The 26,826-nt window shown below is 52.5% G+C and overlaps 2 protein-coding genes across 5 annotated transcripts; both read left to right on the forward strand.

The window, feature by feature from the left end:
• The first annotated feature begins 5,020 nt into the window (after positions 1-5,020).
• Sh3bp1 (SH3 domain binding protein 1) lies at positions 5,021-18,024 on the forward strand. Of its 4 annotated transcripts, none has more exons than XM_027403966.2 (18): positions 5,021-5,225; positions 6,349-6,391; positions 6,632-6,736; positions 7,783-7,859; positions 8,068-8,179; positions 8,272-8,348; positions 8,761-8,905; positions 9,561-9,629; positions 9,708-9,825; positions 10,330-10,475; positions 11,107-11,218; positions 11,615-11,696; positions 11,785-11,865; positions 12,941-13,057; positions 13,621-13,718; positions 13,993-14,140; positions 16,000-16,091; positions 17,293-18,024. In XM_027403966.2, exons 1-18 carry the CDS (start codon positions 5,167-5,169, stop codon positions 17,688-17,690), a joined length of 2,079 nt encoding a protein of 692 aa, XP_027259767.1. In that variant the 5' UTR covers positions 5,021-5,166; the 3' UTR covers positions 17,691-18,024. The 4 variants fall into 4 exon arrangements, with proteins under 4 accessions (XP_027259767.1, XP_027259770.1, XP_027259768.1 ...); XM_027403969.2 differs by having other exon boundaries at positions 9,735-9,825; positions 17,904-18,024; XM_027403967.2 differs by having other exon boundaries at positions 9,735-9,825; positions 17,293-17,690.
• Positions 18,025-19,993: 1,969 nt separating this feature from the next.
• Positions 19,994-26,467, forward strand: Pdxp (pyridoxal phosphatase). The gene is made up of 2 exons (XM_027403970.2): positions 19,994-20,603; positions 25,092-26,467. Exons 1-2 carry the CDS (start codon positions 20,039-20,041, stop codon positions 25,406-25,408), a joined length of 882 nt encoding a protein of 293 aa, XP_027259771.1. The 5' UTR covers positions 19,994-20,038; the 3' UTR covers positions 25,409-26,467.
• Positions 26,468-26,826: the final 359 nt, after the last annotated feature.

A 26,826-nucleotide genomic window follows, 5' to 3' on the forward strand; every position in this document is an offset into this window, starting at 1 on the left:
AGGACCGTGAATTGGTAGTGCTGGTTCCAAAGTCACTCGCTGGCTTGCTGTCCCTTTCTAGGTTCCTTGTTTAAAAATGGTCACAGGCTAGGGACCCAGAAAGCCAGTAAAGACCCTTTGAGGGATCTGTGGGCCCAAAAGTCCAGGGTGTCATGGGGGTACCCCTTCAGTTTCCTGACCCCACTCTATCTCTGGCCTTGTCCTAGTCCATCTATGTGTGCATCTTTTGAGCAATCCCATGCCAGGTATGGCCTGTCTCAAAACCTGGTAGGAATTTGGAGACTGGATCCAAGTGCAGCACTCTGAGGGAGTGGGGGACAAGAGGTACCCCCAGAGGTCTGCATCTGTCCTAGCATGGGTACCCTGGGAAGTAGCTCCTCTGCCTTTTAAAAGATGAATCCCATCACCACCCTAGGGCAGCAGCGGGGCTTACCAGACCTCAAAGCCACACTTCCACTTCTGGGACACTGGCCGGAGCCGGCAGTTAATTCTTTAGTAACCACAGTGCAGGCTGCTCCTCTTTAGCAGAAGCCAAGAGTGATGGAGAAGCCTCTGCTGCCCTGGGACACCCTCTGTGGCCTCTACTCCCGGGGCAGCCAAGAGGAGCCACCCATCCTGGCATGCTGCTGGACCTGCTGCTTGTAGCCTCCGCCTCCGCCTCCACCTCCGCCTGCCTCTGAGTCCTTAGAATTGCCCTGTGAGCCTGAGACTGTATCAGCAGTCTAGATGGTAGATTATTCCAGCCACCTGGGCCTGCTCTCCAGCTTTGTCAGCTAGCCTCCTTTGCTCTCAGCTGGGGTCAAGAGCACACATTGCTCCAGGGCTAGCAGTATCAGCCCCACCCCAGGGTTCCTGGAAAGGCCTTTCGACCTGTGGAAGTGGGGGTGGGCAAGGGAGTTACCATAGCTCCAGGAAGCACACAGGTGCTGACTGCTGTGGGCAGAAGCTCTACTTGGAGGCTTTCTAGTATTGCCACAACCAAGCCATGTGTCTCAGTCTTCATCTCAGGATGAAGCCAACAGCCTCCACCCCAGCCTGCCTACTGGCTGTCCTGACCACATCCGCTCAAGTCTCACTAGCAGATGCCAGCCAGACTGCCAAGGGATGGCAGGCAAATCTGTGTGGAGGCTGGTCAGCCCCTTAGTGGTCACAGTGAAGACAGGAGCAAAGACTAGCCTTAAGGGAGTTTCCAAGCAATGCCATGTACAAAGCAGAAAGACAGTAGCAATGGCCCCTGGGCCTTAGGTCTGTCTTCTGACCCAGCCTCTACCACACAGTCAACTGATGTGCATGCACTTCTGTCCAAGAGCCTGGGTCTGCACATCTACCAAATGGAGGCAAAGATACCAACCTTAGGGGAGGATGAGCTAAGGGGCATGCCAGCCAATTCTACTGTCCCAAGGCAACTGAGGTCCAGGCTCTTGTCATTCTGACTTTTGGTGGTTGGATAATGACTAAACAGCAGACAGTCCCAGGCACTTTTCTGAGAATTTTACATGCTTAATTCCTGTAATCCTATTAAGCTTGTGTTATTTGTGGTTGAGGGGGAGCTATCTTATCCAAGGTCATTCAATTAGTGTGCTGGTGAGAGGCATCCCCTCCCAGTCCCACGGCTGTTCTTGGGGATGCAGATAATCCTGGGCCTGCTGTCATTCCAAGTCAGTCACACCATACTGCTGAGCCACTGAGCCCCAGAGGGCTCAGCCGTGAACTGAACAAGACCAGGCACTTGTCTAGGCACTCCACTGGGAGACACTCCACTGGAGTCAGCAGGTCCATAGTTTGGGGAAGGGTCCAGGAAGGGGTTAGCTGGTGGCCTATGAGGTGCTTCTGTACAATTCTAAAATCTGTCACCCTTTTGAGTGGCTCCTGGCAGCATATACCTGTTATATCTGCTGCTGGAGCTGGTCGGGCAACTTAGTGAGACCTTTTCACAAAATAAAAAGAGCTGGAGAGCGATGAGGCTCATGGGGGTAAAAGCACCTGCCATCAAGCATGACGACCAACATGGTGGAAGGAGAGAACGGACTTCCATAAGCTGACCTCTGACCGCCCCATGAGAGAGTATTTGTTTACACACATGTGCACACATGCACACACTAAATAAAAAATGTGATTAAGGGAACTGGAGAGCTGGCTCTCAGAGGTAAAGGTTGCTTTTCCAGAGAACCAAGTTCAAGTCCCACCACCCACATGGTGGCTCACAGTGATCTATAGTTCCAGTTCCAGGGCATTCAATACTGTTTTCTGCCTTCCACAGGCACTGCACATTCATGATACACAAACCTACATGCAGGCAAAACGACTGTACACATGAAATGAAATGAAATTTAAAAATTTTTAATTTTCAGCTTGGCGGTGGTGTTTCATGCCTTTAATCCCAGCACTGGAACTTGGGGAGACAGAGGCAAGTATATCTCTGTGAGTTTGAGGCCAACCTAGTCTACAGAGTGAGTTCCAGAACAGCCAGAACTACACAGATAAACTTTATATTGAAAAACTTTTCTAAAAATTTAAAAAGTAAAGAAGAGGGGCTGGAGAGATGGTTAAGAGGGAGCACTGGCTGCTCTTCCAGAGGTCCTGGATGCAATTCCCAGCAACCACATGGTGGCTCACAATCATCTGTAATGATATCTGGTGCCCTCTTCTGGCAGAACATGCAGACAGAACACTGTGTACATAATAAACAAATCTTTAAGAAGTAAAAATAAAAAAGAGATTGAGGCTAGGACTCAGTGGTGGAGCACCTGCCAAGCAGCACAAAGCCTTGGGTTTGATCCCTAGTACAAAACCAAAATACCCACCCCCACAAAAGAGAACCCAACCTAGTCATGATCCCAGCACGCACTAATCAAAACTTTCTGATTACAACATTCTTTGAAGGAATAGCCTATGATCCAACCTTCGGGGCTTCCAATCTTCTATGATTCAACAAGTGTGACAAAGGAGGACCTTCCTTACAAGGTCACCCAGCCAAGAAGCACAGTAGCATATCTGGTCAGACCCAGAAGGCCACTGGGTCTGGCTGCAGGGAAAGCTAGAGCTAGGGACTGGAGGCTGGCTTGGTAATATAGTCTGGTCATTTCTAAAAAACAGCAACAAAAAAAAAAAAAAAAAAAAAAAAAGGATTGGAGAGATGTCTCAGAGGTTAAGAGCACTGGGTGTTCTTCCAGAAATCTGAGTTCAGTTCCCAGCAACCAAATGGTGGCTCACAACCATCTGTAATGATGCCCTCTTCTGGCCAACAGGCATATGTGCAGGCGGAACACTGTATACATAATATAAAACAAAACAAAACAAACCTGCTTTTGGGCCCAAGGAGCTGTCCCTTCCCCAGGCTAGAGTCGGGACTAGCCTGGACAAGCCTAGGAGGCATAGGGTATAAGCCAGCCCCATCCTCAGGGAACTTCCAGACCAGCCAAGAAGCCTGATAGCTTGACAAGCCCTGGACGCAAAGGCAGAAGCACCATGGAGTTCAGAGACCTCCCTAGAGGCAAGAAGATGACATCTGGAGCCAAGCTGCTGGCTTGGGAATTGCTGGCTCACCCAGCAGTGTGCCCATTGCCAAGTCAGGGAAAACTGAACCACAAGAATGTTCTGGGTAGGACCTGGATGGTGGGAAAGCAAAGGGTCCAGGACCAGAAACAAGGCATCCTAAGTCTCGTGTTAGGAGGTGAGGTCTACACTGCTCTAGTGTCTCATCAGTGTACCTCAAGGCTGGACCCTCTCAAGGGGTCTTTAGCCACTTCTTCTCCAATCACTGGCCAGAAGCCTTCCCATTGGGAAATGAGATAGGGAAGGAACCTGGCCTGCCATCTCATATCTTCACCCACCGAGCTGGGATTCCAGTGATGGGGGGCTGCTCGGAGACAGGATGTTCTGGCCCTTGCAGGGGCAGCTTCAGGGACCCCTCTGGGCTCCTCCCATCTTCAATAGGGTTTCTTTTGTTTTGCTTTCCGAGACAGGGTTTCTTTTTGTAGCCCTGGCTATCCTGGAACTCGCTCTGTAGACCAGGTTGACCTTGGACTCACAGAGAACCACCTGCCTCTGCCTGGGATTAAAGGCGAGTGCCACCACCACCGTGCTTCAATAGGACTTCTTGAACAGTAAAGGGGCCCACACAGTAGGTGCTCAAGTGGTATGGGCTCTGAACTGAAACTTACAAAGTGTGGTGCAGTGCTCAGGGTTTCCTGTAGCCTCCCCTCCCCCGGAGTCAGCGCGCTGTTGCCCACAGGCTCTCTTGCCCTGTAGTAACTACCGGTTATGAACATCTACTGTATGTACAGGCTGGTTTTCAGCGGCACGTTCCAAAAAGAAAACTTCTATTGGTCTTGAGGGTTCAGAGCAGCACCCCATACCAGTGAGTGCCTAACAAGAAGGAAGGACAGGGATCAGGGACTTTTGCCAGGAGGAATGAGAAAGAGCTTTACAAATAGAACCATCCAAGCTGAGGACCCTTAAAGTGGAGGAGATCTAAGGCTGAGGAGCAGGCCGGGGTATCTTGTTTACCCTGTGTCATGGGCTGGTCCAGGACAGTTGTCCCATCAAGCCACTATGAGGAACACAGTGAATGAGGAACTTTGGGGACCAGGTAGTCCAGGTTCCCAGCTAGTGGTCCAGCAGGCATGAGATATGGCCAGGGAATGGTATAAGGGAAGAAGTCTCCAAGGAGCATCCCCTAGTGACTAGCCTGTACAGGTCCTGAAGGCCTGTCCCTTCAAGGCACGGAGCCTTCTTTTCCCTTTAAGAGAGCAAAGGTTGTTTATACCCAGGGCGGCGGTGGCAGGAGCGGCTTACCTGCTTCCCGCCACCGGCCACCACAGCGGGGCAGGGTACGGGAAGGAGGAGCCGCACTCAACCTGCGTACAGCAGAGAGACAGACCAACAGACACTCGCCAGGCGACCGGTCGGGGGTCGTTGGGGCCCGGAAGCTGCGAAAGAGCGGGACACCAAACTTGGAGAGAGGAGTGACCTGGGGGCCGGGGGCGGAGTCGTGAGCGGGGGAGGAGAGCGCCAGCGCCAGCGCCAGCCAGAGGAGCGCGCCGGCCCAGGAAGCCAGAGCGCCGCCCACCCATCCGGGGCGAATCGCGCGGGGAAGCCGGCTGGGCCAGGGGCTGCCAGCCTCGACCCCCACGGTGACCCTTCAGCCCCCAGCCCGGACTCAAGATGATGAAGAGGCAACTGCACCGCATGCGGCAGCTGGCCCATACGGGCAGCTTGGGACGGTGAGTGTCACCCCCTTCTAGCCCTGCTGTCACCCAGCAGGACCTGAGCGGGTGCAGGAGAGTGGGGTCGGGGACTTCTGGTCAGCGGCCCCCTTGTATGCCAGAGCCCTGACCTCGCTTCCTGGCGTCTGAAGCCACTGTGGTCGCACAGGCACAGCTGGCCTTTGCGGGGAAAGGCACCTCCATTCCTCGTTGGAAAGGCTAAGGAGAGCAGAATGCGCCCTGAGCCTGGACGCTGCCCGGAGAGCCTCATTGGTCCCCTCCGGACAATGGGAACAGTTAACCACCTCTAACTGCAGGGTTGGGGAGGAACAGAGCCGATCGGGGGCCCCAGACCATGGAGGAAGGGACTGGCGGTGTTCTGGCTTGGGGAGGAGTGGCCTGCTCCGCGCTGGGTGTCCGTCCCCTCCCCCAGCCCAGGGGCCTCCTACAGCAAAGTCCTGCTTCTGCTTTTCGAAGGCTCAGGTAGAGGCGCTCTCTGGTCTCTTCGGTCCCCAGCTCCAGAACTAGGGGAGCGGAAGTTTGGGGAGTTTCTTGGAGCTTTTCTCTCTGCTCCTCTTCCCCAGCCTGGGAGTTCCCCATTCTTTGGGCCCAGAAACTTGACCCAATCCTTCAATGACATAGACACCTGCGTGCATATACGAAGCCAGGCCACTTTGCTGTGAACCCATGTGCCTATGTGTCCCTGGGCAGAGTCCCGGGACCTGTCCACAGTTGCAGTCCAATATTGTGCCTGTGGGCCTGACCACCCCGGAGGCCAGCTTCCACACTTCCCGTTCTGGGGGGCCAGCCTAGGCCTCCTCTTTCCGGGACAGGCAAACAATTTGGGGGATGGGACAAGGGAAACTTTGCCTCCATGTCCCAAAGTTGAGCCCTGGGTAGCTCCCTCCTGTCCTTTTGGTGTCATGGGAACACCCTCTCCCAGCACAGCCGTGGGTGGAGGAGGAAGCAGACGTGCATCCTCTAAAACCCATGGAATGTGCTCCAACTGCGGTGCAGACAGGCCACCCAAGCTTGGTGGTCCTGGAAACAACCCAGGCCCAGGTGCCATATGCAGGGGATAGTGGGAGGCAGTGTGTTTCCTAACCCAGAGGACTCAGCAGAAGCCCCTCTTCCCCCACAGCACCCCAGAGACTGCCGAGTTCTTGGGTGAGGACCTTCTGCAGGTACGTGCCTGGGCGGGCTGGGCTGGGCTGGGCTGGGCTGGGAGGCAGGTCTGTGCAGGCTGTCAGTATCGAGGCTGACAGGCTGACAGGCGGGGACAACAGTCCGGGCCTAGTTGAGTCATTCCCTGCTGGCCAGGGGAGCCCCAGGAGGGAAGAGAAAAATGATTCTTGCTCAGGGGGAGACAACAGAGCAATCACCCCTTACAGTCTACAGTACGTGTCCCTCCCTATGCCTCCCAGGTGGAGCAGCGCTTGGAGCCTGCTAAGCGAGCAGCCCATAATGTTCACAAACGGCTGCAGGCTTGTCTCCAGGGCCAAAGCGGGGCTGACATGGACAAGCGGGTCGTAAGTGGGGGTCACCAGGAGGAGGGGCCTGAGTGAGTGGTGAGGGATGGGGTGGGAATGAGGCTCTCTGGGTTTGCTACCAACCAGCACACCCCCAGGCCTTCTAGGTGGCTGGAGCAGCGTTTGAGCTGGATGAGGATGCTCACTCACTGTTACTCTACAGGCAGCATGTATTACTCCTGCCAGACTGTTGCTAAGATGGCTAACCATTGTCTCCCCAACAGCCCTGGCAAGTCTCTTGTATAAGTCACTTGTGTGTAATCGGAAGCCCAAGACCTAAATTTACTAACACAAGGTCACACAGCTAACAAGTGGCAAAAGTGACCCTGTGGTCCCTCTGATTGTAAAATGTAGTGTGTCGTATTCTCCAAACTCCAGGTGGAAGTAAAGGGATGTTTAAAAATTCCTATGGTTGGAGCTGGAGGGTTGGCTCAGCAAAAGCACTTGCTCCTGTAGAGACCTGGGTTGGGTTCCCACCACCCACATGGTTCACAACTATCCAGTCCCAATCCCAGGGACTTGGACAACATTGAAGTGTTCTGAAGTGCTCTGAAGGTAGCAGGCAAGTCTCTGCTTTCCCTTAGAAGGGCCTGGGTGTGAGGCAATAGGCAGCCTTGGAAAGTTTGAGCTAGGTGGTGGCTGGATTAGCCACCTATGCCCTGAGGTAGGGAAGGAGGGTCATCTTACCCCTAGCCACAGGCCAGCTCTTCTCTTTGCAATGGTGTGACCTTGTGACAGCTTCCTGCTCCCTCTCTCTGCTTGGTAGTTCCCTGGTCTTCCTGGGATTGATCATTTCTTCTTGCCTAGTTCGGTGAAGAGAGGGACCCTAGGTAGTAGGTGGGAGATCTTGTGTGTGAGTGTGTGAGGCGACAGACAGACAGACAGACAGACACACACACACACACACACACACACACCTCATCCAGTTTCTGAATGGTTGGCTCCTCCCTCTGCTGGTGTGTGGGTATGGCCAGGTGATCCCGGCTCAGGTTGGGTGGAGGAGACTGGTAAACTACGATTGCTTGCCCACCCCACCCTCCCTGCAGAAGAAGCTCCCTCTCATGGCTCTTTCCACCACGATGGCTGAAAGCTTCAAAGAACTGGATCCTGACTCCAGCATGGGGTGAGCATGGATGGGGCCTGGCTGTTCACTAGAGAGGGTTCCAGGAAGCAATGAGGGGGTCAGAGCAGCCAGATTGTCCACCTCAAAAGAACAACCAATCTGTGATCAAACGTCCAGGTCAGTGAGACCTGAGAATGGAGAGGCAGGGTGTTCTAGGTGGAGGTGAGGGGACAGGGGAGCTTTGGCCCATTGTGCTCTCTGTCCACAGGAAGGCCTTAGAGATGAGCTGCGCCATCCAGAACCAGCTGGCCCGAATCTTGGCTGAGTTCGAGATGACCCTGGAGAGAGATGTCCTGCAGCCGCTCAGCAGACTGAGCGAGGTGACCCTGTCCCCCAGCCCCAGCTTCCCTGGACTCCTGTACCCCCTGCCCTGCCCATCCAGACTCCTGAACCCTCCCTGTGCCTACCTCAGGAGGAGCTGCCTGCCATCCTCAAGCACAAGAAGAGCCTGCAGAAGTTGGTGTCCGACTGGAACACACTCAAGAGCAGGTAGGCACCTGAACCTAGGTCAAATCGTAGTAGGGCTCTGCAGGGTTCTTTGGGTACTGTGACCGTGCTGGTCCTTGGGAACACATGTGGTAAAAGGCATATATGTGTGAGGGTGTGCATGTGCTCCCTTGTGCCACAGGTGACCCCCAAACTAGGAAAACCACCACTTTCCAAGGTCCTTATATAGCTGTAGGACTTCTATTCTGCATTCTGGAGCTGGGTAGCTGTAATCACCAGGAACACCACCAGAGGGAGCTCTACAGCGCTTTGGCCTAGTCTGGGCAGAGGCCCAAGGAAGTTCTATTTTGCCTCTATAAACCCTAGAGTCCTGTGTGATTACGTGTATGGAGGGGACACTTAGCAATGGCTATGCAATGGGGCCAGTGACCACCCACCTTGGGACCCTCCTCAGGCTCAGCCAGGCAGCCAAGAACTCAGGGAGCAGTCAAGGCCTGGGTGGTGGCCCAAGCAGTCACAGCCACATCACCACTGCCAACAAGGTGGAGACACTGAAGGAAGAAGAGGAGGAGCTAAAGAAGAAGGTGGAGCAGTGCAAGGTGAGGTCACTTAGGATCTGTGAATAGTGATAGGTTTGGGTATCCTGTCCATTTTACAGATGGGAAGATTGAGGCTCAGAGAAGACACCAGACTGACCACGGCAGCCCTGAGTTTTAAATCCAGACAGTTAGGGGTCATGTAGTGGAGCACTGCCTAGAGCCTCTGCCATCCTCATCATGTGTATTAACAGCTGGGATATGGGTGTTTGAACTCTCAGTGTCTACTGAGTGAATGAATGAGCGGTGTTTGGTGAGTGAATGAATGAATGAATAGCATGTGTATGATGAATGATTTTTGAGAGAATAGGGTGGTGTTTTCTGGGTAAGTGGATGAATGGATGAGTGGTGTTTGCTGAGTAACTGAATGGTGTTCATGTGAGTGAATGAAGGGTAAAGAATGGTTGCATGATGAATAAGAACACATTGCACTAAGGATCTGAGAACCCAATGTAAAGAACTGGAAGCCATAAAGTCTCAAGAATATGAGGTGGTGATCTTGTGGGCAAGCCCCAAGTGTAGACCCCGGCCAAGAGAGAAAGCTGACTGGGACCTTCCATGTACAGCTCTTCAGCTCTGAGCAGGTTCCTAACCCTCCAGTTGTCAGCTTCCCTGCCAGACCCCTACCCTCACCTGTCCTCTCCCCTCTGTCCCCAAGGATGAGTACTTGGCTGACCTGTACCACTTTACCACCAAGGAGGACTCATATGCTAACTACTTCATTCATGTGAGTCCAAGGCCCAGCTCCAGCCACCTGAAACTTGGGGTGGATGCCACAGGGGAGGACTTCTGGGACTCTCAAGAGATGGTGGGTGTCTGTTTGTCCCCACAGCTCCTGGAGATTCAGGCTGATTACCATCGCAGGTCACTGACCTCCCTGGACACGGCCCTAGCTGAGCTGAGGGACAACCACAGCCAAGCAGGTGGGGACATGAGTGAGCCAGCCTCACACCTCTACTCTAGTATACTTGGAGTTCTGTAAAAGTTTGCTCCTTAGTCAGGCATGATGGTGAACACCTTTAATACTGGCACTCAGGAGGCAGGGACAGGTGGATCTCTGAATTCAAAGCCAGCCTATGAGAGTTCTTGGACAGCCAGGATACCCTGTCTGGAAAAATAGAAACAAAAACCGGTTTTCTCCTTATCCTGAAAGGCAGAAGGGAGCCATAGATGAGATGGGAGTTGGGAGAGGGCAGGATTAGGTCTTTGTGGATACTTTCTGCTGCTATGGAAAAAAGAACAGGATGGGAGCCAAGAGACCTTCTAGAAGGTTGGACTGTGGACTAGGGAGGGCAGTGGAGGTGGGTAGCCAGAGGTAGGCTATATGGCTGTGTGTGGAAGGTGGATTCCTGGAGATGCCCTGTCTGCCCTGGCCCTACTGCCTGGGGCAGGAAGAACTGGGCCACTGATGTGTCTCATTTCCACAGATCTCTCCCCCTTGATGGTGGCTGCCCCCATCTCCAGGGTATATGGGGTGTCCCTGAGAACCCACCTGGAAGAGCTAGGCCGTGACATCGCCCTGCCCATCGAGGCGTGCGTCCTAATGCTGTTATCAGAGGGTATGCAGGAGGAGGTGAGAGCTGAGGCATGGGGGGCGGGTGTGGTGTGACGGGCCCCATGCTGGTATCCATAGCTCCCCTCTCAGGGAGGCATAACCTCCATTGCCAAACTGACTCACCGAATGGCATTTCAGGGGCCTGGCACTGTACCCCAGCTAACTAATGAGCAGTCCTTGCTCCATTTACTAGTCCCAGTAGCCCTGGGTGTGAGTGAGGGTTCTCATTGGCTCTCTTTGGCAAGGGGAAGACAGAGGCAAAGAGTAAATGTGCTCAGAATCACATGAGGAACTGGGGGTCCTCAGTCCAGTCCTTGTCACATGTTGGCCCTTTCCTGAAGCTAGACTCCTGGGTGGAAAATTACCCAACCACGAGTAGATTGCAGGCTCCCCACCAATCTTACTGAGATTCCTTCCCCTTCCACCCATCATGAGACTTGTGTTCCTACAGTTTTCCCAGTCCCTCACACACAACCTGCCGTTTCCCAACTCTCCCTGTGCTCAGAATTCCAGACCTTGGTAGTCAGAGGGGGTCTGTAGACAACATGATGCCTACTGTGACCACCAGTCCAATGGGGACACTGAGGGCCAGCAGCCTGCTCCTGTCTCACCCTCTGTGACACACAGCCTGTCCCTTCTTGCACCCCAGGGCCTCTTCCGTCTGGCTGCTGGGGCCTCTGTGCTGAAGCGTCTCAAGCAGACAATGGCCTCAGATCCCCACAGCCTAGAGGAGTTCTGCTCAGACCCCCATGCTGTGGCAGGTACCTCATCCCCTGGGAGCTCTAGACAGAAGGTGGGAATGGCAGAGCTGCCTAAGGTAACACTATCAGAGTTTGGCTTATAGGCCTGATATGCTACCAAAGAGACACCTTGGGATGCTTAGGAGTTCCTAAAGCAGATCTGTGATGAACCCTCTGAAATGTATGTGCTGCTTTTTTCTTATTTATTTATTTATTTATTTATTTATTTATTTATTTAAGGACAGTCTTGCTAAGTACTATGTTAAAAGGGCCTGTGACCCAAAGAAACTATCAGACTTAGACATGTTAGTAAGAATACAGGCTGGAGGTTCCTTCAGTGTGGAGAGAGCTGGATCCTTGGACATATAGAAGTGGGAGTTGGGAGCTGCCTTAGACCTTCCCCTGGCCTTGTTTCAGGTGCCCTTAAGTCCTATCTCCGGGAGCTGCCAGAGCCCCTGATGACCTCTGACCTCTATGATGACTGGATGAGAGCAGCCAGGTGAGGATGTGGGCATGAGGGGCGTAGGGAAATAAAAGCTCTAAAAATGTGGCCGTGGGCTGGCTCATTTGTGACTGTCCCTTTTCAGCCTGAAGGAGCCTGGGGCTCGCCTGGAGGCCCTCCGTGATGTTTGCAGCCGCCTGCCTCAAGAGAACTTCAGCAACCTCAGGTGAGCCCTGGCCCACCCCTACCCAGCCCCACAAAAGCTTTTGGTTTTGATTCTAGCCCTGTATTGTGGCTGAGCACAGAACCTCACTTGTGATGTCTTGATACAATACAGAAACTCTACAGTTAAACAACGTGCTTGATTTTAGAGGAGGAAAGCCAAATCCACCTCTAAATCCAGCATTGGTTTAATTGAATAGGGACTAGGAAATAACGAGAAATAGAGTTCTCTGAGAGACAGCTGTAAAGTTTACCGTATGGCACGTTCCTTTTGTTTGATGGTTATAGCTACCTTCTCTTCTTAAGTATCTACCCATGCAGTGTCCTTTGCCTTCTGGAGATGAGTTTTCCTGTGAAGATAAAAGCAAAACACTTCCCTTTCCTTTGGGAGGTTTCTATTTAGTTTATAATTTATCGTAACAATGTCCTGGTCCTGTGTTTTATATTAAACTGTATCCTACAACATACAAATCTTGGCAGATGCAGTGGCTCATGCCTATAATGCCAGCATAAGGGAGGCTGAGTTTGAGGCCAGTCTGGGCTTCAGAGTGAGACCCTATCTTAATCAAAGATAGTCAGGCTGGGGATGTGGCTGTCAGTGGAGTACTTACCTGGTACACCTAGCACGCTATAAACTGGGGGAGGAGGGATGAGAAGGGGAGGTGATGCATGCCTGAGTTTTAGAAAGCATAAGGGTCAGAACTTCAGGGTCATCCTTGGCTATAGAGAGTTCGAGGCCAAGCTAGGCTATGAGACCTTGTCTCAAAAAGCAAGCAAACAAACAAAACCTCTTGAACCAGTGGAGCCAGATTGCCTGGCTTCAGACCCCGCCGCTTCCACCCTCTGACCCTGGACATTCAGTTCTAGTGGTCAGCACTAGAGACAGGCCCCACTGCCTGTGTCAGCCAGAAAATTCTCAGCTTGGTTCTCCTCCCACAAACACTAGATCAGGGAACATAGCTAGTAAAAACTTAGCCGTGCAGTGTGGTATCTGTTCCCCTCTGGAAACCCTAGGGTAGGAAGTTCTCAGGCCTTTAAGGGCATTGGCGAGCATTTATGACCCTCTCCCACCCATCCAGGTACCTGATGAAGTTCCTGGCACTGCTGGCAGAGGAGCAAGAAGTGAACAAGATGACACCCAGCAACATCGCCATTGTCTTGGGGCCCAACCTGCTATGGCCTCCTGAGAAGGAAGGGTGAGGGCCGCGAACACAAGAAGCCTGTCCCCCAGCCAGTCACTGGCCCCTACTTTCCCCAGGCCTAAGTTCCCTATCTCTGCAGTGTGTTGAGCAGTTCTTAATACTGAAGCTGCTATGAGGAGCAGCCTGAGGGACCAGGGTAATAGCAATGGGGCACCTATGTGCTGACCTGGTGCAGGTGCTGGAAACCACGAGGGATGATTTAAGTCTTACTCCCAACCTTGCAGACATGGCCCTTGGAGAGACTGCGTACATTCTGAGGGGAGTTGCTGAAGGGATTAGATGCAAACTGTAAGATGCATTGATACATGAGCATTATCATTACTTTCCAGGCCACAGACAGGTGACAAGGTGTCGCCCTATGTGCTGAATTGTAGTTGCTTAGTTGGGGCAATCAATCCAAGAACCGTGGAGAAAGAGCCCAGAATTGATTAGTGATGTCTGTCATAGGTGAAGGAGTGGGAGATGGGGTATGTGAGCTGTTCGTGTGCCGTCGACCATGCCCAGCAGAGTCACACAATGTTAGGGTCACTAAAACTCTTGCTTCTCTTTTGTGCCAGGGACCAGACCCAACTGGATGCAGCCTCTGTGTCCTCAATTCAGGTGGTGGGTGTGGTTGAAGCGCTAATACAGAACGCAGAAACGCTCTTCCCTGGAGGTGATGTCCTTTCTTCTGTCATCTCTAAATCTTCTCCCACAGTGTTCCTGGACTGCAGCCCAGCCTCAGGCGCTGGTTGCCTCACAAACTCTCCTTGTGGCTTAGAAGAAGCTGATTTTTCATTCTGGGCTTTAGTTTCTCATCTGTAAAATGGGAACAGTCCTGCCTGTCCCGTGGGAGTGGGAAGGCCAAGAGCAATCCCATCATTTCAGGGAAATAGAGTAGCTCTGGTTCAGACTGGTCTGAACTTGACACCTGTTCATTCTGCCTCTAGATATCAATTTCAGTGTATCAGGCATCTTCTCAGCCCTGGCCCCCCAGGAAAAGGTCAGTAGCCAACGGACCTCAGAGGAATTGCCACCTGCTGCAGCGCCTACGCCAGCTGCCACCCCAGTTCCAGCCTCCACAGCTGTGAAGGAAAGGTGAGGGCTAAATAGCATGAATAGCCTATTCCTGACCACACAGACATTGGCCTGGGGCTCTGTCTCTGAGGGCTTAGGAATGTAATGGTGGTATTTGTCCTGCAGATCTTGTCCCACTGGTTGGAGTAGGTGGGAGCAGCCTGCTCTTGGCAACAGGGTCCCTTCTTCATTGCATGGCTAGTTCTACAGCACCTACTGTGTGCTAGGCATTGCTATGAGAACTTAGGGGATTGGGAGGGGATGGTTGGGATTTATAACTGTCCTGTAACGAATTCTGTAAGTTGAGCAGGGTTTTGTGGCACAGACAGGTGTCCTCAGTGGCCCACACAATGGCCATGGACTCCCTCAGATGAGGCAGACATATGCCACCCTCATCCCTTCTCGCCATGGGTGGGGAGGGAGAGTAGACATGTCCATCCACATCCCTGGGATGTCAGGCTGGATGCATGGTGTGCTACGGAGGAGGCAGTGCATGGGCAGTGTGGAGAACTGCAACGGTTGGGTAGGAAAAGGAGGTCCCCTTGGAATCTAGACTGGTATGGACTTTTCACTGCTGGTCATACACTCTGACATGGAGCTCTGGGGGTGCACCTTAATTAGTAGAGTACTTGCCTAGTTCAAGCCCCAGCATTGCACAGAATGGGCAAGGTAATACTTACCTATACTCTCAGCACTGGGGAGGTGGAGGCAGAAGGATCAAGAGTTCAGAATCATCTTCCCCTACATGGAAAGTTCAAGGCCAGCCTGGGCTGCACAAGGCAGTCTCAAAAAATAAAAAAGATCACCTGGAAAGCCAAGGCAGAGAAGTCACCTTGCTTCCTCTGGGCTTCATCATTGCGATTTTGTTTATTTTTTCTATTAAAAACAAAAAGTCACACATTCAAAAAAAAAAAAAAATTGTCCCCCAGATTATATCTCAGGCATGGGTTTTCTACTAGATTGATCTCTGTTGCTGTGATAAACACCGTGACCAAAACAAGTTGGGAGGGAAAGAGCTTATTTGGCTTACACTTCCAGGTAGCAGTCTGTCATGGGTCCCAAGCAAGAGCAGAGGCAGGAGAGTGCTACTCATTGCCTTGCTTGCCCTAACTGGTGCTCAGCCAGCTTCTTTCCTCTCTTTCTTTCTTTCTTTCTTTCTTTCTTTCTTCCTTTCTTTCTTTCTTTCTTTTTTTTTTTATGTATACAGTGTTCTGCCTGCATGTAGGCCTGCACACCAGAAGAGGGCACCACATCTCATTACACATGGTTGTGAGCCACCATGTGGTTGCTGGGAATTGAACTCAGACCTCTGAGCCATCTCTGCAGCCCCAAAAGTCAAAGTCTCCTGCTCTTTGGAACCTTTTTTTTTTCTTTTTTCTTTTTCTTTTTTTGGTGGGGGTGTTTCAAGACATGGTTTCACTGTGTAGCCCTGGCTAGAACTCTATAGACCAGACTGATCTCAAACTTAAAAGAGATCACCTACCTCTGCCTCCCAAGTGCTGGAATTAAAGGCCTGAACCACCACCTCCCATCAGCCAGCTTTCTTATATGACTCAGGACCATTGTCCGGGGACTGCACGACCCCACTGTGAGCTGGTCCTGCCTACATCTATCAGCAATCAAGACAGCTCCCCACAGGCCAGTCTGATTTGGGCAGTCCCTCAGTTGAGACTCCTCTTTCCATGTGACTCTTGGTTGTGTCAGGCTGACAAAGTTAAGCAGGACACAGACTCACCCATACAAGAAGTATCTACCAAGGGGATGAGGATAAGGATAGTCATACGCAGTGAGGAGAAGCCCTTCCACCCAACAGCTGGGAGTCATGCTGGATTCTAGGAGATGGCCAAGCTTGACCGTTGCCCCTCTTCTTCCCTTGACAGGACAGAGTCTGATTTGCCCAAACCAGCTTCCCCCAAGGTCAGCAGGAGCCCCATGGAAATGGTCGCATCAGCAGAGGACATGACTCGGAGGAGTAAGTGGGTGTGGGAGAGGAGCCGGAGAGCCGGGACCCCCAGTCCGCCCACATCTTTAAGCACCAGAAAGGCCAGCAATAGTGAGAAAAGGAGTGAGATGCTCAGGGTTTGCTGCCTGGCACTTTAACCAGGTCCCAGCTCTTATCCCATGGACAGGTAATGCAGCCTGCCTCAGCACCCCCTGCGCAGTATAAACTGTAATTGCCCTGACGTTGAAGAGCTTTGTGAGCTGGGACCTCAGGAAGTGTGCCAGACTCCGTCATACAGAAAGTGCTAGAGAAACGTAGCCAGTGTAAGCGTGGTGGGTGGTCCAGCCCTCCAGAAGCCCAGGGCCTACAAAGCACAGGGCCAAAACCATATTTAAGGGCAGAGGGAAAACAAGTTTGGGAGGAGTCCTGGAGGCTCCTGAGCTCTTTTGGCACACTCATATGTCAACCTGGCCCAGAATGGACAGGTAAGAGGCCAGGGATCCACGTGGGGACCGGATCACTGGGGAGCCCTTGACCGGCAGGCCCTGAGGATAAGGGGTTTTAGAGCTGGGCGTGTTGCGTAGAGCTAGGAGAGCAGCAGCAGGTCACACAGGGACCTGGAAGACAGGAACTGCTAGAGTCACCAGACCTGGCCCTGACAGCTGTGGGAGGGTAGGGCTCCCACCCCATCCCACCAGTGAGGAAATGGGAGCAAATGAGCCACCCCAGAAAACCCAGTCCAGAGGGCCAGGGAGTTTTGGCCTCAGCTCCACTTAGCCTCCCAGAACCCCCCAGCTGCCTCACAAGGTCCAAGCTTGCCCAAGGACCTGGGACTTCCGAGAGGCAAGCAGGACCCATGTGTCAGTGGGATCAGCTGACATTTGTATAGTCAACAGATGTGTCCCCACGCTTGCTTGACACCTAGACTGTTATAACCAGTGGCCATGTTGGACGTATGTTCTAGGGAGAGGCACGAGTAAGATAAAAATGGGCGAGATCGTTTCAGATGACAAATCCTCTGAAGCCAGTAAAACTGGGAAAGGTGACAGTGCAACTGTGGTGAGGTCTGGGGGATCTACTGTAAGCTGAGATACTGAGGACCACACAGGAGTAAAGAGACACTTAAAATGATGAGGACCCACTGTGGAAAGTGACCCCACCCCCACCCTGCAGGAGGAACATACACAGACACATGAACCCCTAACTTTCCTCTTTTTCACTTCCTCCACAGCCAAGCGCCCGGCACCAGCGCGGCCTACCATGCCACCTCCCCAGCCCTCCAGTACACGCTCATCCCCTCCAGCTCCCCCCCTCCCCCCTGGCTCTAGCAGCCCTGGCATTCCCCAAGCTCTGCCACGCCGTCTGGTGGGCACCAGCCTCCGGGCCCCCACGGTGCCTCCCCCATTACCCCCTGTTCCTCCACAGCCTGCCCGGCGCCAGAGTCGGCGTTTACCAGCCTCCCCCAGCCCAGCTTCCCCTGGCCCAGTCATTTCAAACATGCCTGCTCAGGTGGACCAGGGAATGGCTATAGAAGACAGAGGAGGCCCCGAGGCTGTAGGTGGACATCCCACCCCCCCAGTTCTGCCACCCCAGCCCCGGCCCAGGGGCCTCACCTCAGAGACAGATTGAGCAGGCCCTCCTGCCTGACAAGTCCTCAGTGCCCCCTCCCTCTTTTCCTCCCTCCCTTGTCCTCCCAGGACAGCCCTTGCCCTGTGCCTAGGTGCCTGCTGGGTCGGCCCCCATGGCTAGGAGGGCTCAGGCCAGCCCTCTACTTTCTGACCTGTTCCTCTTCCACTTTGAGCTTGGGGGCTCTCACCTGACTCCTCCCCCCCACTCTGGCAGGGTCTCAAGGGAGCTACCAGAAGGAAGGATTGACCTGCCCATTCCTACAGGACTTTTATTTTTCTCTTGCCAATGTATTTTTGTAAGGCTCATAAATAAATTATTTTTAACAAAACTGGAACTGGCCCAGTGACAGCTTTCTCTCCTGGAGATACTGAATCTGCTTCCGTAAGGAGGGATGGGACATAGTTTCTGCCTCCTTCCTTTCTCCTGCTCTAAAGGAAGAGCCATGTGCTTGGTACTTTCTCAGAGCTTGTCTAGTGTGATTCCAATATAATAGTTTCCCATCAAGGTAATAGCACCTCCTACAGGTTACTTTACTGAGGCAAGTGAGAAGGGACTGCACAGGTCACAGCAAAGCCTGGGCCTGAGATGAAATATGTGAGATTAACTCTGAAGCCTGGGCTCCTTCCTCCCACCCAGGACAGTTGCTCAGCTTCTTAGGATCATGGGTTCCTCCTCTGAGACCGTCTGGAAATTCCATCCTATTGTTCTGAAGACCAAAGCTCATGTGCAGACAACTTTCCCAGGAGCAGGGATCCATCTTCCCATGACCTTCCTCAGTTGTACTGTGCCATTCAGATCTATACTGAGGAACTTTGGGGAATGGGCAGGCAGAAATGATGTAATCAATGGAACTGGAAGCCCAATTTAGTAGTCTCTTTAGAGGTGGGGTTTCCTGGAAGAGGTGAAAGATGAAGTCATCCTAACACTAGTCAGGGGAAAATGCTGAAGGAAAAAGTAGGGACCTGAGCTGGGCGTTGGTGGTGCATGCCTTTAATCCCAGCACTCGGGAGGCAGAGGCAGGCGGATCTCTGTGAGTTCGAGACCAGCCTGGTCTATAAGAGCTAGTTCCAGGTCAGCCTCCAAAGCCACAGAGAAACCCTGTCTCAAAAAACAAAAAAACAAAACAAAAAAAGTAGGGACCTGGCCGCGTGGTGGTGGTGAACACCTTTAATCCCAGCACTCAGGAGGCAGAGGCAGGCGGATCTCTGTGAGTTTGAGACCACCCTGGTCTATAAGAAGTAAGTAGTTCCAGGACAGTCTCCAAAGCCACAAAGAAACCCTGTCTCGAAACCCCTCCCCCCAAAAGAAAAAAAAGTAGGGACCTTCCAGACCAAGGAAATTGCTAACAAAAGGCACCAGAACAGAGAACAGTTGGCCCTCAAAGGCAGGGTTTTCCCTTGGTCTCAACTTCAGTTACTCTGGAGGTTGGACAACCACAGAATTGTGACAGTACAGGTCCTGATTCATTCCTGGTCCCACACTTTGAACTGTTGGTTATTCAAAGGCTCACCAGATTAAAAGGCCCTATCTATAAACTAAAGATCTAGGCGGCTATGTCGCCCCATCAATAATATAGGCAACCAAAATAATGCCCGGGCCCCGTATAAACAAACAAAAGCATAAAATCAGGTCTCTGGGCTCCTTTCTTATATCCGGGCATTAGAATGTTTTGGCATTTACCTTGAGTGTGTCTGCGTGTGGAAGCGCATGCGGAGGTTAGAAAACAATTTACAGGAGTATGTTCTCTCCACTGTGAGGAGCCGTCATCGGTTGAACCATCTCGCTAACCCTGCATTCGTGTTTTTAAAAGCATTTATCTAAAGCCATCGAATTGTACATTAAAGATTATACATTTTACTAAATGCAAATTATACAAAAAACAAAAACAAAAAACCCCTGCAAGTTCCCCAGGGAACTCCACACCCCAAATCCTAAAGCCTAAGAAATCCCGCGTAATCTGGCCTCGCTCCACCACATCCACTCGTTTCTCAGGACTCGGTTTGGAACCAGAGCCTCAGTGGTTCCGAGGGCAACGAGATCTGGCCCGAAGACGACATCTCTCATCTCTCTCAGCCTCTGTTTTCCTCCTAGCAACCAGTTGGCCTAAGCTTCTAATTGGCTGGGAAGATCGCGGCGATTCGCTCCAGACTAGGCTGGCTCTCCATGTCCCGCCCATTTTTCCGAGTTCCTTCGGGATCGGCTCGGGTCCTCGGCCACATTCTCGCCGCCATTGGCTGAGGTGTGCGGTCGTAGCCCCGCCCTCGGCCCTTCCCGCGCGCCAATTGGTAGAGCCGGTCCGTGGCCGCGGAGGGAGCTCGGCGCGCGCGTGCGAGCGGCCAGCCGGCTGCATGGCGCGCTGCGAGCGGCTGCGTGGCGCGGCCCTGCGCGACGTGCTGGGCCAGGCGCAGGGCGTCTTGTTCGACTGCGACGGGGTGCTGTGGAACGGCGAGCGTACCGTACCGGGCGCCCCCGAGTTGCTGCAGCGGCTGGCGCGGGCGGGCAAGGCCACACTGTTCGTGAGCAACAACAGCCGGCGCGCGCGGCCGGAGCTGGCGCTGCGCTTCGCCCAGCTGGGCTTCGCGGGGCTGCGCGCCGAGCAGCTCTTCAGCTCTGCGCTGTGCGCCGCGCGCCTGCTGTGCCAGCGTCTGCCCGGGCAGCCCGACGCACCGGGCACTGTATTCGTGCTGGGTGGTGAAGGGCTGCGCGCTGAGCTGCGTGCCGCGGGACTGCGCCTAGCGGGGGACCCCGGCGACGACGACACGCGCGTGCGCGCTGTGCTCGTGGGCTACGACGAGCACTTCTCCTTTGCCAGGCTGAGCGAGGCATGCGCGCACCTGCGCGACCCCGACTGCCTGCTCGTAGCCACCGATCGCGACCCTTGGCACCCACTCAGCGACGGAAGCCGGACCCCCGGTGAGCGTGGGACTAGGTGCGGGGACGTGTGTGGGGCCCCGACGCGCGTCTCGTGATTCTTGCAAGTGCCGCCCGTGAGGGGTAGTGGCCGTGGACCGGTTTGACAGACGAGCCAGCTGAGGCTCACTGTGGCTTAGGGAATTAATTGTAGGTGGGATACGGGTCTGGAACTGGACTCCTGGGCTTTTATCATTGGCCCCACCCACTTTGCAGGTGGGTTTGTAGAAGCGGCCTGGACGGATGATCCCAATAGAGAGCAGAATCCGCACGTGCAAAGGCATAGGATGGAGGCTGATGCGGAGACTGGAGGTTCATGGAGCTTGACTCAGTTCCAGATCTGGCCACACTTGGTTAACCCTGTGGAGTTACATAACCTTGGAGCATCCCTGCCCGGGTGTGAGTGGGGCTCCTCTCCATGTCAATCATTTCAGAGCCCCTGACAAGAGGGAGGTTCATGTTGCCAGCCCTCCAGCTACCAAGGTAGCTTTCAGAAACCTCTTAAAGCTGTTTTTTACTTCTTTCCAGATTACCCCCAAAATAAGAGTGTTAGCCCATTTCTCAGTTATAGAAATCGAGGCTCAGAGAGGCGAAGTGAGCATAGAGTAGGTGAATCTGAACTTGGCCCTGGGAACACCTCTCCCCCACCCGTCCATCAAAGGGCACACCTGGCTGTTGTTACTGGGGATACTCAGTCCTGCACCTAGGCAGGAGCAGTGAGGGTTGGAGTTAGTCAAGAGGTGGAGGGAGCATCAGGTCAGGGAATGGTGAATGGATAAGGACAGATTCGGTACTCTATGATGTGGCATGGACATATCTCTGCCACGCCACTCTGCTGGCCTTTCACCCAAATAGTCATTGATACCAAACCCTGGGAGGGAGTGGGGTTCTGCCCGGTGGCCTTGCAGGAAGTGAGGTAGCCACAGCTTTGTGGAGATGTGTGTGGAGAGGAATCTGGGAGCCTTCCTGGAGGAGGCGTGCTGCAAGGCAGGGTGTTAGTGAACAAGGAAATATTGGTATCCTATTAAGATGGTGTTGCCAAAAAGGAAGCTGTTGTCTGGGCCTTTTCTGGCTCGTGGCTCTGCCTGAGACCTACTTTCTGCTCATTATATGCACCTTCTCCCCATAAATCTAAGGGAGAGGTCCCAGCTGCAGCGTCCGCTACCCCACCATGCTACTAACAAGCCAGATTTCCCTCAGAGCTTAGGTTGAAGCTGTGGGACAGGGCTTCTCCGGGGTCCCAGAAAGTGGTGTGAGGAACTTGGGAGAGGCCAGACCTATCTATCCTCAGGCTCTTGGAGGAACCTTCCTGACTTCTGTCTCCATACCCACCTAGCTGTACTCACCCAACCTGCTGGTCACTTCTACTGCCTGGAGGGGGAGACAGAGCGTTAACAAACACAAACTTGCAAACATTTGTGAGTGATGCAGCTTCCAAACCATGTTAACAAACCCCTGGTGGGCCCAGTAGTGGTTGTGGTGCAAGCCTTTAATCCCAGCACTGGGGAGGCAGAGGCAAACAGATCTCTGTGAGTTCAAGGCCAGACTGGTCTATAGAGCTAGTTCCAGGATAGTCAGAGGTACACAGACAAACCCTGTCTCAAAAACAACAACAACAAAAAGAAAAAATCAAAAAACCCTACTGGTTGTATGTCAGTAACCTAGGAGTAGAAGGAGCTAGGCACACAAACAAAAATTAATGAAGGCCCCCATTATGCATCATATTTGAGATAATGTGAAACCACACCCCAGTTTTCCCCCCTCATCACAGGCCTATGAAATTGTGTGCATGTTTGCTTGAGCTGGCAAGTAGAAATGGCCACAAGTACAAGAATATGCCATTGCATATAATGCCTTGAGTTAAGTGTTATAGTCATGGGCTCCCCTCCTGGGATGCTTGCCCAGCCATCATGTTGTCAGGAGCCTCGGTAAAGCTTAGCTGTATGACTGACATGTGATATGGGGGCCAACAGGGACCAGCTCTGTCCTGGGAGTTAGGAAAAGAACAGACTTACAGAGCTGGGGACAATCTTTTTGTTTATCTTTGTGTTTTTGAGACAGAGTGTCAGCCTTGGCATGCCTGCCAAGTGCTGGGATTAAAGGTATGAACCACCACCCCTAGCAAGACTGGATCTAGGATGGTAGACTCCAGCAAGTTACCCTAAAATGAAAGAATGGGCCTAAGGTGGCCATGGAGGTATATACTTATATTCCCAGCATTTAGGAGATTAAGGCAGGAGGTTCCGGAGTTCAAAGCCAGTATGGTTATATTAAGATCTAGTCTTGCCAGCTGGGTGATAGTGGTGCACGCCTTTAATCCCAGAACTCGGAAGGCAGAGACAGACTGATCTCTGTGAGTTAGAGGCCAGCCTGTTCTACAGAGCAGTTCCAGAACAAGCTCCATAGCTACTGAGAAACCCGGCTAGCAAGACCGGATCTTGGTGGAGTCTCCCATCCTAGATGGAACCTTAATTAGGGACACAGTTGGTTCTTCACTCCTAGTGAGCAAACCAGGCTAGGGGCTGTAGCATATGTAAAGGAGGTGCCTGGTCCTGTGCCCGCCCCCCCTCCCCAGCACTTTACCTGTGCTCTGATGTGGTAACTCCTTGAGGGCCTCAGGGCTGTGGTTCTTACTGTGCCTGCCCATTCTGTGGCTGGCGTACTGCAGTGATGTAGCTATGAGCGTGGAGAGAGGAGGCCCTGAGTGTTTGGGGTCAGGCTGAGGTAAAGTAAGAAATATTTCATCACAGGGAGGGCCTTGCTTTATACCCTCAGAATGATAACTGGTAGAAACACTCCCTTGTTGGCTGTTGGCTGGTGTGCGAATTGCCACAGTCACCTCAAGAACACAGAGCAAAGTTAGTGGAGGTTGCAAACATACTTTATTGTAAATAATTCATTCTGATGTTTTGGAGACAGGGTCTCACTGTGTATATAGCCCAGTGTAGCTTGTCACTGAGCCTCCTGCCTCAGGCTCCTGAATACAAGCCGTTGTGCTACTCCCAAGTGTGTTAATTTTTTGTTACTGTGTAAGGCACCATGACCAAGGCAATTTATAGAAGAAAGGGTTGCCGGGCAGTGGTGGTGCATGTCTTTAATCCCAGCACTCAGAAGCTGGCGGATCTCTGTGAGTTCAAGGCCAGCCTGGTCTACAGAGCGAGTTCCAGGACAGCCTTCATAGCCACCGAGAAACCCTGTCTCGAAAAACAAAACAACAACAAAAAAAAGGTTTACTTGGGTTTGTAGTTCCAGAGAGACAAAAGTCAACAGAGGTGACAACTTGGTGGCTAGGACAGTAAGATGAAAGCTCAAACTGCAAGCAGGAAGCTGATAGCGAACATTAGAGATGATGGGAGACTTTTTAAAGTGCACTTCCTCCAGCAGAGCCAGCCAAACACTTGTCCAAACACTACCAACTAAGGAGCATCTTCCAGTGACCAAGACTATGAGGGGTAATCTTACTCAAACCACCACACCCAAGAAGATCAGCGCTGGTGGGTTTCTCTCTTTCTTTCCCTTCTATTTAGAGGATGGTGATAGGGTTTGAGACAGGGTTTCTTTGTCCTGGAACTCACTCTGTAGACCAGGCTGGCCTCAAACTCAGAAATCCACTTGCCCCTGCCTCCCAACTGCTGGGACTAAAGGCATTCACTCCCACAGCCCCCAATCCCTGGCCCTCTGGTCAGGTTTCTTAATGTCATGGAGCCTCAGCTTTCTTATCTGTGAAATGGGCTTTCAGAGTACACTGAGTAAATAGTGGTGCTTCTCTTTGTATATAGTTATGGATGTTGGTGTAAAGGCAGGATGTTCTGGCACAAGGACGTGTCTGTGGGCAGGAATAGCAGGCTCATTGTGCCAGCAGAATGGTGCTGGCTGCGTGGCAGGACTGTGCTTTTCTAAACAGACATCCCGTTGTCAGGCTCTTGGGCTCCTTCCCCAGCTTTGGTTACTTCCCATGGCCACTTGTTGCAGACATCTTTGAGCATGTAGCTTTTTGTCTCCAGATGGAATTTTCTCTAGGGGATCATTTTTCCCTGCAAGACTGACTGGGTCAGAGGTGTGGACATTTCTGTGCCTTGCTGCATTCCAGGCTGGCTGTGCCAATTTTCCATGCCAAGAGCATGGCTTCTTGGAGCAGTAAACACCATTGCTGCCTAAATGCTCTTCCATTTACAAAGTGCCTCCCTGTGAGGCCCACTGCATCCCTTCAGGGTAAGTGATATTTAATCCCATCTTATCACAGTTCAGAGAAAGGGGCTTGCCCAAAAACACAGCTGTCCTGCAGAACTGATGGCACAAGCCTGTTCACACACAGGCTTAGAGTATACACAGGAGGGGACTGCCGTTGCCACCTTCATGTTAGATGGAGAAGCTAAGCACACAGTGTGTCCAGAGCAGTGGTGATGGATTCCGAATTCAGGTGTCTGGCACAGGCCTTTAGGTTAGGCCCAGCTGCTGCCCTCCTGCTGACCATGTGTGCCCTTCCCACAGGTACTGGAAGCCTGGCTGCCGCAGTGGAGACAGCCTCAGGACGCCAAGCCCTGGTGGTGGGCAAACCCAGCCCCTACATGTTCCAGTGCATCACCGAAGACTTCAGCGTGGACCCTGCCCGCACACTGATGGTGGGTGATCGTCTGGAGACCGACATCCTCTTTGGCCACCGCTGTGGCATGACCACCGTGCTCACACTCACAGGGGTGTCACGCCTCGAAGAAGCCCAGGCTTATCTGGCAGCTGGTCAGCATGACCTTGTGCCTCACTACTATGTGGAGAGCATTTCAGACTTGATGGAGGGGCTGGAGGACTGAGCCCACCTCCCCCACTCCCTGATCCCATAGATGGAGCCTCCAGGCCATGAGTCACATTCAGCACCATGAGCACCCTGGCACAGGTGTCTGTACCCCAGTAAAGGGAAGCTAGGATCCAGGAAGGTTTGTGGGCTCTCATACCCCTCCTAGCAATGGCTGGACACTGCTGTTCAGAAGCTGCCCCCCACATCTTGAAGGTTCATCCTGGCCTGACCCCACCAGGTGGCCTTATTTCTTGCCCTATCACCTCCCCTTCTTGAACTGTATATGGGCCCTGAAGCCAAATGAAAATATTCTCCAACCCTGAGTACTTAAGCTCCTCCCCTCTTCTGGGACCTCTAGTGCTCTGTCTGAGGTCCTTGTTGACCAATCAGAGGACTAGGGAACTCCAGCCCCATTCTTGGCCTAAATAGGCCTATGGAAGGGAAAGCTACCAGTAGTGACCAGTATGTTTATGTCTCACAGTGGACCAAGTATCCTGGAGCCCCGAAGCATCACTCACAAGGCTAAGGGACACTGATCTCTGGATGTCCATCAGGACCATAACAATCCACTGGCTTCTTAGATCCCAAATACAGCAATTTACAAGTCCAAGACACAGTGGCTTTTTGACAATCCTGGGCTGACTGGATCAGCCAAGGGAGCAGGTTCTAGCAGGGTAGGGTGATGAATGCCTGTACTTTCAGCACTTTGGAGGCTGAGGCAGGAGGATTGCTCTGATTTTGGTGACCTGGGTTGAAGAGTGAGACCTCATCTCAAAAAGACCAACTTCAAAGTCAAGTTTCTCCAGGAACTGATTGGTGGAATGGCAAGGCTCCCACCATAATACTGTCCAGTGTTGATGGTTGCCACAGCTTGAAAGGGGGCCCTTATGCCCCACCCATTGCATTCAGAGTTTGCTATGCCACCTCTCTAGATGCCCATGCCCAGCTATTTATTTATTTATTTGTTTGTTTGTTTGTTGTGTGCCAGTGATGGTGGGGGCAGGGCAGAATCTTCCCGCCACCTCCACCCTTGTTGTAACCAGTCTTTGAACTTAATAAAATGTGAGTGGGAGTTTCTGTGCCCCAGTCTGTGGGGTGGGGAGTCCTGCCTGAGCCTGCTTCCCTCAAGTACCAACACCCCCCACCCTGCAAGAAACGATGCCTCCCATTTCTGTGTTCTCAGCACAGATGTACTCTGACTCTTGAGCTTTTAGCAGCTGTAAGACCTTGTGTCAGTTTGTTTCAGTCCATTAAAAATCTAGTGTTGGGGCAGGGGAGTTGGGTCAGTTGGTAAAGTGCTTATTGTACAAGCACAAGGGCCAAAGTTTGATCCCCAGAACCCACATGAAAATGCCAGGTGTGGTGGCATGTCCCTGTAATCCCAACAAGGGAGGTAGAGACAGGTGGGTCCTTAGGGCTCACTGCCCAACCAGT

Source organism: Cricetulus griseus, chromosome 2 (assembly GCF_003668045.3).
Source record: "Cricetulus griseus strain 17A/GY chromosome 2, alternate assembly CriGri-PICRH-1.0, whole genome shotgun sequence".
NCBI classification, from domain to species: Eukaryota; Metazoa; Chordata; class Mammalia; order Rodentia; family Cricetidae; genus Cricetulus; species Cricetulus griseus.